This window comes from Tyto alba, unplaced genomic scaffold, assembly GCF_018691265.1.
Source record: "Tyto alba isolate M040663 unplaced genomic scaffold, T.alba_DEE_v4.0 Super-Scaffold_22, whole genome shotgun sequence".
Classification (NCBI taxonomy): Eukaryota; Metazoa; Chordata; class Aves; order Strigiformes; family Tytonidae; genus Tyto; species Tyto alba.
The window spans coordinates 31088552-31099597 of NW_024881296.1; the positions used below are offsets into that span (position 1 = coordinate 31088552).

Genomic DNA, 11046 nt, shown 5'->3' on the forward strand with positions numbered 1-11046 from the left:
TGTGTTAACAGTGCCTAAAAGTGTAAGGGTAGCAGGGAAGCAAATTGTATGAGCCTGGGAAGTGCCCTGATATGGCTGCACAGTTACTAAACCAAATCTGGCATATAGAAATTTCAGTTAGAGGTAAAACACTATAAGCTCAGCCTTCAGCTGTACTCATTTGGTATCTGAGTACACTTCAGTTCTTTCCCAGGGAGTGATTACATGCATCTTATTTCTAGTGTTCTGATTTAGTAGATGATGCAGAAACTTTCAGTAGTGCTGCTGATTTCCTGTAGGTTTTCTCTTAAAATACTTGACAAGGGACACGTAAGTGCTGGCTGCTTTCAGCTTTGCCTTGGCATGCTTAAAGCTCTTATGCCCACTTTGAGCAAACTTTGTTTTGTTTTGTTTTTTTCTGAAGAAGTTGTTATCTACTAGTCATAATAACTAAACAATCTCACTCGGAGTTGAATTTTCTTTAGTAACCCCTAAGGTGAAATCATCTCACTGCATTCATGTGTGATAATGAGGGTTATGAAGTGTCTTTTTAAAGAAATATAGATGCTGAATGTTCAAGGCACTGCTTTTAAGGAAAGAAATTTTGATTTTGTTGGATTTCTTTCCCTCCAGAAATACCCTGAAAAGCTGTATTTTGAAGGCTTGGCAGAACAAGTCAATCCCCCAGTTCAGATCCAGCCCCAGTACCTGCCAATTTATTTTGGAAATGTCTGCCTGCGCTTTCTGCCAGTGTTTGACATTGTAATCCATAGATTTCTGGAATTGCTTCCAGTGTCCAAATCACTAGAAACTTTATTGGATCATCTGGGAGGTTTATACAAATTCCATGGTAAGTTTTCTGTGAACACAGACTTTTATTCCTGTTGCGATCATTCTGTTCTCCTTCGTCTCCTTCATTCATAATTTTCATCTACTAGCACAGCAGTGTTTAATTGTTTCCTATTCTATAAGCCCTGTGTACATTTCCACAGTGAAGTACAATCCCTATTTAGTGAAACTGAGCCTACTAACAGTGAACTTGCTTTTATTCAGGTAGCTCTTGCTCATTCATGCTTCCTTCACACCTTTCCCTTTTGCTTCCTTCTGGTAGTAAGTACTGGGAGCTGGGTCTTAACAAACTTTCTGTTACCAAGACTGCCACAGCTAAAAAGCAGTTCCTCCATTTATCCTTGTTTAAGATTCAAATAATTTAACCTGATTTTTTTCACACTTTTATAACTGCACTTTTGTAATAAGTTTTTGTATAGATGTCATTGCCATGTTATGCCCAGACATTTTACAATATTCTTTCTTTACTGTGACCATACCTGGATTCTTCCTATTTAATATCTTTTATATGAAGAGATGATTTTGATGGTTTACCTACACGTATATTAGTATTATCATTAAGATATGAACTGTTAGTTATACAGACTGTCTTTGCTCAGCTTCTACCCTTCTGCATACACGTTAAAGTATACATACAAAACAAAGGGAAATCAGTGTTGTAGAGTGTAGTGAAATAAAAAACGTGAATCAATTGGATATGCGCTGTTTTTAAATACATACAGCCTAGTCTTGTAGAGGTCTTGATTTTAATTTTATGATTGCCACAGTAAACATAACAGTGATGCTAGAAGTTATTTCTGTGTTTTGTTGTTTTCCTTTTCTTCCTGGCAGACCGTCCAGTGACTTACCTGTACAACACTCTTCACTATTACGAGAGGCATCTCAGAGAGCGCACAAACCTCAAGAGAAAACTTGTTCATGCCATAATTGGCTCTCTCAAAGATAATCGCCCACTAGGCTGGTGTCTAAGTGATACTTATCTCAAATGTGCTATGAATCCCCGAGAAGACAATCCATGGATTCCTGATGACACTTACTATTGCAAGCTCATTGGAAGACTAGTAGAAAATATCCTTAAAGTTTGCATTAAGTAAGCTGTGCCAATGCTTTATAGCTTCGTTTCATCCAAATATAAAGTTCAATTTCCATCTATTCAGATATAAAATAAAGCTTGGAGTTTTTATTTAGCTGCATATATCAGTCTAAATTCATACTAGTTTACGTCAATGTACTTGTTTATTATTCTACACAAGGACTGAGCTGCCCTAGTAAAAATTTCTTGAAAGATACAGTGAAAACTAAGTACAGTGCAGATACATAAATATTTCACTGTTTAATGCATCACTTATAAATAGAAATACTGATGTTTATGGATTCCAAATTAAATTCTAATTGCCACATAAAAGCTTGATGCAAAGCATGAGTATTTAAAAAAAAAAGTAGAAAATTAGATTATTCTTAGTAATATTGATAATGGCATTAGAAAAAAATAAAATGTTGTAAGCAGTGCCACATTTAAGCTGGTCCATAGCTGGCTGTGTCTAGTTGAAGATCAGTATATACGCTGTTAGCAGCTGCTGAGAATCTGGTTTTTAAGGTGGAAAAACTAAAGAAGTTATGTTTTTAACACAAACCTATATTTTCTTTGTTGCTGCCTTTTATCAGTGTTTACAATTATGACTACAGCTGACTTAAATTTCTGTGAAAATAGCTGGCAAACCCATGCAGCTATGTTCTAGAAAATAGTGCTAGTAGAATCTCCCTGGACGTTGTCTTCTTTCAGCTCTTTGGGAGTTGGCCAAACTTCTGGATGTTATGTGTCGTCCTTCACTCCTCTTTCTGAACTTGCCTTTCTTTTACGTGTAGCTTGAAAGAAGTTTTCCAGATATCTCTAAAGAAAGCTAAAATTATATAAAACCCTGATTTTATGCAAATGTGAACAGTATGTTCAGAGATCTTTTCTATATGTAGCTCAAATGAGTTAGTCTTGGTTGGGAAAGTGGAATATTTTCAGAGACTAAGCAGGTGCTCACTTTGCATAAACTGTCACCCTGGAAGTCTGCTAGAAGATCTTATACTGAAGCAAATCAATGGTTTAGGATTATGCGCAGTAGAAAATTCTTGTTCTTTTCATCTCCTTGCCTTGTAAGCAGATGGTGAATGAGGTGGTTGATGTTTTGTTCTACCTTGTAGTTGGGGAAATTTATCCTCTCTGTGACCTTGTGTGTAGTATATTTATAGCTATGTATTCATGCAGTCCTTCAGTGATAGAGTATCATGGCCTTATATTCATACTTTTGTCCATATGTCCTATTTTCATGAAATGTGGTTGTTTTATTTGTTCTCAGTAACTTATCTTTCACTTCAGTGCAACTTAGTGTGTGATGTATATACATGAATTTTAAGCAGTGTGCTGCTTACACTAGGCCTTGTTGGGGCAGCTTGTTTTCCTTAATCATTGTCACCTATGGCAGGCAAATCACCCGGCCCATTTCCAAATTGTGACTGGAGATTCAATGAGTTTCCTAACCCAGCCGCCCATGCTCTCCATGTCACCTGTGTTGAGCTCATGGCTCTGGCTGTTTCAGGGAAGGATGTGGGCAATGCGCTACTGAATGTTGTGCTGAAGAGGTATGTTGGCTCTTTGAAACTGTTTTCTGCAATATATAATACATAAATAGAGGTTGCAAAGGTAGTCTGTGGTACTCATTTTCCTAAGGTTTTACAAATTTTTAATAGAGTATAAATACTTCAAGTTTTATATATAAACTATTTTTGGAGGATCAACAAGGCATTAGGAATCAAGCAGAAAATCACATGTTGGATTTCTGTGCTTTAGTGGAATGTGTGTGCTTCAGGAACAGCTGATTCAGCTGATTCTGATTAAAAGACAGAGGGATGACCTCGTGTAGGCAAAGAACTTGTCCAGTGGGTTCAGTGGCACAGAGGCTGGAAAAGATCTGCTCTCCTTTGAGCTACGCCAGGAGAAGGACATTGTACCAGTTAATACCACAGCATCTTTGAACACAAAGAAAGGAGCAGGACAAATTGGTGGGGCTCTCAATCCTACCGATGCTAATGTAAAATCAAAGGTACTTTGAAACAGAGTGGTGGGCCAAGGTGAGCCCTTTGTCACAGTGCATTAAGTTTGACCCACAGCTCTATTTCTTGCTCAGCCACCGTGAAAAGAACCTAAGTGAAAGAAAGGACATAATATTCTTGAAGTGATTCAGATGCCATCTTTGATCAATGACAAACTGAAATGATTGGTTTTCAGCCTCATTCAGCTTAGTAGTATATTTGTTAGCTCTATTTGGAGCACATGGAGGAGTCAATAAAACCTATTCGGTAGGAAGGACAGCGTGATAACAGCCTTTGAAGCTATTAACGCAAAATCATGACTAAAGAAAGTTTTGCAAGCAACATCACAATGGCACTGATACTGTCTATTGGCTCTCCTAAATACCTGTACGTGTGTAGTTCTCTCAACTTGAGAAATATTCTTTACATAAGTATACCTTGTCTTTAGGTGCACTGGAAGCACAAATTGCAGTTGTGAATTTCAGAGCTTCAGTTTTCTGTTTTCTCTGTCTCTAGTCAGCCCCTGGTGCCAAGGGAGAATATCACAGCTTGGATGAATGCAATTGGACTAATTATCACAGCCTTACCAGTGAGTCAATCTGTTGTATTTTAAAATTAAAAAAATATCTTTTCTTCCATGTAAGGCTTATCATCTTATAGAGTATATTGTAAAAACTTCTGCATTTTGCAATGTGATAGCCAACATCTGTAGATTACACAGAGAGCTGTTCAGGAGGCTATTTCATGTTTGAGAAACATCTACTCCTCCAGCATGGAAAAATGGATGAGGGTTTTTGGTTTTCTGTTATGTTTTGAGGCTAGGGTGAAAAGTAATAAATCACTGCTATTTAAAAACATAGTCAAATGTCACATGTGTAGTATTAATTGAGAATTGAAACTATGAAATAAGAAGCTCTATACGGGCTCTGATGCACAGCTTATTTTCTATTGATGCTTGCACTTGCCCATCCCGTATCTCTTAAATCATGTAAATGAGATGTGTCTACAACTGAAAAAGCAAATGTGTGCAGTATTAGAGTTCATGTATCAGCAGAAGCTTTGATCTTCTGAATATAATGACTCTTTTTACTGGCCTGAATAATTTTGATCTTACTTTCCTGTTGCTTGTATGTGCAACAGTTATCCTTTCCTTGTGACTTTTCTTCCCGAACAAAATGGTTCCTTTTCTTGGAAGAAAGCCAACATGGACTTAATCCTTATTACTTCTTTTAATGCTGCTTCTTATTCTTCCTGTTCCCTCTCCTTGCATCATTATCTATGTTCTTTGACTTCTGTATGTTTTTTTGTTTCCTTTTTCCTTGTATTTTTAGTTAGTTTGTGCCTGTACTCAGAAAACTTGGAAAATTCTCAGTCTCATTCCATTAAGGCTTTTTGTCTCTGCTCTGTTTCTTTTGGAGACCCTATATATTAGCTAACTAAATAATTAAATTCATTAAATATGTCTTGATAATACCACACCCACACGCACTAACATGGATGCTTTCTATATTGTGCATCTTAGTTTTTATGTTTGTCAGACAGGGTTATAAGCTACCATGTAGTTGAAAACATTTTAGAAATGCAGTAATGGTAGAAAGAGTTGAGGAAGCATTGTCTTAGACAGTGTTCTTTTCAGAAGCAATTCCAACTGTTTTTTGTTTTGTTTTTTTTCCAGGAGCCGTACTGGATTGTTCTCCATGATCGCATTGTGAGCGTTATCAACAGTCCCAGCTTGACGTCAGAGACAGAGTGGGTTGGTTACCCATTCCAGCTGTTTGACTTCACAGCATGTCACCAGTCTTATTCTGAGATGAGCTGTAGCTACACTTTGGCTTTGGCACATGCTGTCTGGCATCATTCTAGCATTGGACAACTTTCTCTTATTCCTAAGTAAGTGTAATGGTATTTGGTGATTTAATTCGTCTTTTCAATTCCACACCTGTTGTAGATAACAAAACTGTACATGTAACACTTATACCAGCAAATATGTACAGGGGAGCTCCAAAACTCACCAGATAGATCACAAGTTTTTTTCCAGCTCCCTCTTCCACTGACATAACCCTTGTTGTCTGTAAGCTTCAGGCTTTCATCTAGAATGTGACTGGCTTTAATGAGCCTTTTTTATCTTGATTAGCTTTTATGCTTTTATTAATTTCAGTTATTCTTAAACCATTGACTGTTGAATGTTCCTAAAGCATCAGCTGTAATCAGTAAATGTATCCTTAAATCTAGCAAGTACCCTCTACTCCAAGTTGAGATGCTTTGCTTGACTGAAGGATATGGTAGTGATCCACTTAATCATTAAAGCAAGTAAAAAATACCACTGCATTAAAAAGTTGATTAGACTTTCCCCAGTGCCGTGTTAATGAGAGAACTAACAGACTTCACTTACTAAGACTTAAAATACTGAACAAAAATGAAAGTGGTTCCTCTCAGTTAATCCTGAGCCTTGATTTAAGGCTAGTGTTAAAAAATCAGATGACAGCTTTTTGACTGTGTGTAGCATTCTGCTGAGTTTAGAATTGTTGCCTATTCTAGTCCAGTAGTAATGCCTGGAAATGTTTTCGAGCTTCACTGAAATGTCTAATATTTGAAATAATTAGTATTTGCAGAGCTACACTGTATTTTCTAAAATAAAGGCCCAAATCTGTGTGAGAGAATATGTTTTGGCTAGAATTTGGGGTGGGGGAAAGAAGGAGAAAAAGTATAATTCCAGTTGAAGTAGTAAGTGTCTTGAAATACTACAGGTTCCTCACAGAAGTATTGATACCCATAGTGAAAACAGAGTTCCAGTTACTCTATGTTTACCACCTTGTTGGTCCTTTTCTACAACGGTTCCAGCAGGAGAGGACACGATGCATGATAGAGGTAAAGTGTAGCTCTTGGTCTGCTTTATATGGTATATATTATTTTAGTTTTGCAGTTATATTACAAAGCAGAATCTGATAGAGATATTTGATAAACATTCAGAATTAAATTCTACACAAGTCAAATGGTATTTTCAAGGATCTGAATTGCTGAGCTGGTATTCAGTTACCCAGTTAACTGCAATCTTGTCAGCTTGGTTCAGCATAAAACACCTAGCACTTTTTTTTTTTTTTTTTTTTTAACAAAAAGGGAAATACCACCTCAAAAATAGCAAGCAATACATGCTTTCTTTGGCTCTCGAACTGCATGCAAAATATGCATCAGTCTTACTGTCTGTTTTAAAATCTTCTATGCAGGGGAAGGAAGTATGCAAGAGCTGAATTGTGAGGATGGAGAGCACAAGCTGTTTCTTACATTCATACCAATGTGAATGAGGGCAGGGGAGGAGAAAAGAGTTGGATCTGGCTAGTAGGCAGATGAGCTGAAAAATGGCAGATAGCAGAGACCCTTCTAGAAAGAAGAGCTTAACTTGGGAATCCCAAGTCTTTAAATATCTGTACTGTTGGTAAATACACACAAAGCCTATATGTCAAGTATGCATCTTGTCTCCCTCTAGAGTCTGACCAACATAACACATAGGTCCACCACTACTACTTATTACTTTTTCATCCCCAGTTACCAATATCTTTGCTGGGGACTTCACTCTTAACCTTCTTAGGTCCCCACTAGTTCCTGAGCTGCAACTCTCCCCACCCCCCATGCCCTCAGTTCTTTCTAAAATACTTAGCTCGCATACATTGTTTTGTGAAGAAGTCAAAAAGTGTAGGGGTGCATACAAAGTGAGAGAAGCGTTTTGTAACTTTTGCTCCCATGTTTTTGATATATCTTGAACACAGCATACTGTAAGAAACTGTATCAGATAGGTTTCACATCACCATCTTTAAATGCTTGTAGGTACACGTATGTTTGCACACAACACTTCCATAATAAGTATATTCAAATGCTGTAGTTGTAAACTCTTTGTAGAGAATGCTTGAAGCATTAAAATGCACTGTGTTCATTTGCTGAAAACCTTGCTGGAGTCTAGATAAAAGCTGAATGCAGTACACTGTAATGTCTTATCTCTAGAAGACTACAATCTTGTGCAAAACTTTTGCTGGTTATTTACTGAGGTCTGCTTTTCCAAATTTTGTAGGCACTTACTGAAACCATATTGCAGTCAATGATGTTTAAGCACTAATTATTCTAGCGTGTACCAAAATACCATCATTGCATTCACTGGAAGTTAACTTGGGAGCATGGAATCATTTAGTTAAGCATAATAGGATGAGTTAGACCTGCCCATTTGTCCTTGTAAGAAAGTAAATATGAATCACAGGTACTTAAAAAGCAGTACATATATTTATTACACTATTTACCTGTATTTCTACTCCAAAGCATTTTAAACCCTGTTTTCATTTGGGGTGCTTTTTGTGTCTGTGGAAACAGATTGGAGTGGCATTTTATGAAATGCTCCTGAATGCAGACCGGTACAGCTCACACCTGAACTACATGGATCCTATATGTGACTTCTTGTATCATATGAAGTATATGTTTACAGGTGACAGTGTGAAAGACCAAGTAAGTAAACAGTAGATATTGATACTTTAATTATCTTTCTTACCATATAGCAATTTAATCTTTTTATGAATTATTTTCATAGGTAGCAGAATGACAAAATGCTTAACAGTTGACTAGTCCCTATATGCAATTAGGAAGTTGGTGCACTTCTACACATTTAGAAGCTTCAGATGCAGTAGACTAGGTATCTCAGATTTCAAGATTAGTATCTAGTCCGATGTTTAAGATACAGCTTGAGTGTGCTTTAAGTATTATTATTAAATAAATCACTAGGAACAAAGCTATTGGATGTTTTGTAACTTTTTTGCTTATTTCAGTCTGTATCTTTTAAGTTTTTACCTAATCTCTGGTTCATTAATATAACTTCACATGTGACAAAAGCAAGAATTCATCCATGCTCAGTAAAAAATCATTCACTCAATTTAAATTCAGTATATAACAGTATGCACATTTAAAAGTGTCAGTTGTATGAATTGTTTTGCAAAGCTTTGGTGTACAGCTGTTACACCAGGGAGGTTAGTTATCAGAAGAGGTCCAAGAGTCAACATGGTAAATAAAATAGTAACATAAATACCTCTATTTACTATAACATTTTCCTTCTTTTCATTGTGCTAATATGATGTTTATGTACAGTAGTGACATATGTCAAAATACTCCTGTTTAACCAAACGTATTTCTGTCTTTTTTTCATTCATTTATTTTAACAGGTTGAGAAAATAATTTGTAATTTAAGGCCAGCTTTGAAACTTCGGTTACGCTTCATAACACACATCAGCAAAATGGAACCAGCTGCTGTTCCACAGCAGCCTCTCAATAATGGGTCACCAGCACAACAGCCTAGCCAAGTGCCTGTTAATGTTGCTTTGCCAGTAACGCAGTGAAATGAGGTGTTCAGCTGGCCTTGATGTGAAGGCTTCCTCCTGTTACTGATCAAGGTGAAACATAATCTGATCTGAAATCTGGTGTGCTGTATAAAAGGCAAGAGAGCCACGTACAGATTTCTGCTTCATTTTCCTTTGCATAATGAAGCTGTCTAACTCTATGCATGCCAGTCTTCTTAGCTATTTATATCAGACACTAGATGAAGTATAGGCTGCCTTTCCCTGAAAGCACTGAGTAAAGATTCTCTGCAAGCATATACACAGATTTCTGAAGAGTTTATAATACCCTGCTCCTTGTCCTGGTTTGAGTCATTTGGACTTTTCCTTTCTTTCTGTCTGTGATATGAAAGGACACTCAGTGTATGTAGCCTGGTAGAAAATGGCCTTTTTAAATTTGGGTTTTGCCTTATTAAAAATGCCTATTTTTATTTGTCCAGAAGAATTGACATTCTCTCTGTCTTTTGGGCAGACAAGCTTTATACAGAAATGTCCCTAGGCAGAGAGATTACAACAATTTTATTGAGTTAATCATAACATCCTTCCAAAGACTGAGAATGAGCCTTTGAAAATATTTGTAAGTTTTTTATGTATAGTTTACATTCAACAGTTGAGCAGTGGGGTTGATCTAGCATCAATTACTGGACTGTTAGATTACTACTCAGAGGCAGCTGTCTCTAATGAATCTATTGGAAGTCTGCATATTCAGTTCACGCAGTGTTGTTTCGTATTCTATCTTTCCTCTTTGGGAAATGGTATAGGTTTTTATTAAGTCAATCACATTAATTTTATTGATATCTTGTTATATTTTAGATTTGTATGATATTTAAGTTTTATGTGTACTGTGTTCAGCAGGATTTGATAACAATTGAAAGGCTCAATGTTTTGTAAATACTCATCTTGTTTGACAAGCTTTTTTAATTAAAAAAAAATACTTTAAAGAACTGTATTAATATTGTTAAGTTTATTTTTTTTTCCATACTCATTACCTTAAAAATAAGGATTGGCCATAGCAAGTATATTCCATATCCCAAATTCTCTATCAGCTTTATAATAATGCCAGTTTTAACCTGTTACAAATAAGAGTCCAGATTAGTAAGGTCAGGTGTGATTTATATCTCTCTGTAAAAGTTTAACAATTATGAAAATTTGTTGTTGATTCAATGGGCAGAATTATTGTTATTTGTTAGGTTTTGAAGGACAGCAATGATGTATTGCTGGAAACTGCTGTCATTTGTATTATACTTGAGTGCTAAATTCTGCCAAGTGTAATTTGAGTAACAGAGAACTGTTAGTGCTCTTCAATGCATCTGTGGTCTGATAGAAAAACACATTTGCCTATCGTATGTTGTATGTTTGGTTTAAAAGGTCTTGTATTCCATTCAAGTGACTCTTAATACCATTGGGCTCAATTTTGATAACAGGATGAACTTAGTTGGTCTCCAGAAATCCAGTGGACCATTCTGTACAGGCCTTCTTGTAGGCTTTCGGTGGCAGGCCCAAGAAGCAAAATTCTGGTCATGGGTTTGCAAACTTCTGACAACAGTGAAACTGTGTTAAGACTTCTCTTTCTAAACAGTTTTTGGAGCACATGAATTGAAAAGCCTGTAGAAACAGCATGTTTCATGGCTATTCTGCATGCATGTTCTAACTGAGCTAATGCTAACGCCACAGGCATCTTTCTGAATCGTCTTACTTCATATTGAAATAATTTTTGTGCTTGATGTGGGACCGAGTGTCCATTTTAATATTAAACTAGCACGTTTTAGGT

At 36.5% G+C, this 11046-nt stretch overlaps 1 protein-coding gene across 2 annotated transcripts in view; it reads left to right on the forward strand.

Annotated features, from left to right (window-relative positions):
* MED23 (mediator complex subunit 23) overlaps positions 1–10224 on the forward strand; it is a 39345-nt gene extending 29121 nt beyond the window's left edge. For both annotated transcript variants that reach the window (XM_042795874.1, XM_042795875.1), the window contains 8 exons: positions 613–829; positions 1660–1896; positions 3294–3459; positions 4426–4498; positions 5585–5799; positions 6657–6777; positions 8266–8397; positions 9105–10224. In XM_042795874.1, coding sequence (XP_042651808.1) covers positions 613–829; positions 1660–1896; positions 3294–3459; positions 4426–4498; positions 5585–5799; positions 6657–6777; positions 8266–8397; positions 9105–9278 — 1335 coding nt within the window. In that variant the 3' untranslated portion in view covers positions 9279–10224. The remainder of the gene's footprint in view (positions 1–612; positions 830–1659; positions 1897–3293; positions 3460–4425; positions 4499–5584; positions 5800–6656; positions 6778–8265; positions 8398–9104) is intronic.
* Positions 10225–11046: the final 822 nt, after the last annotated feature.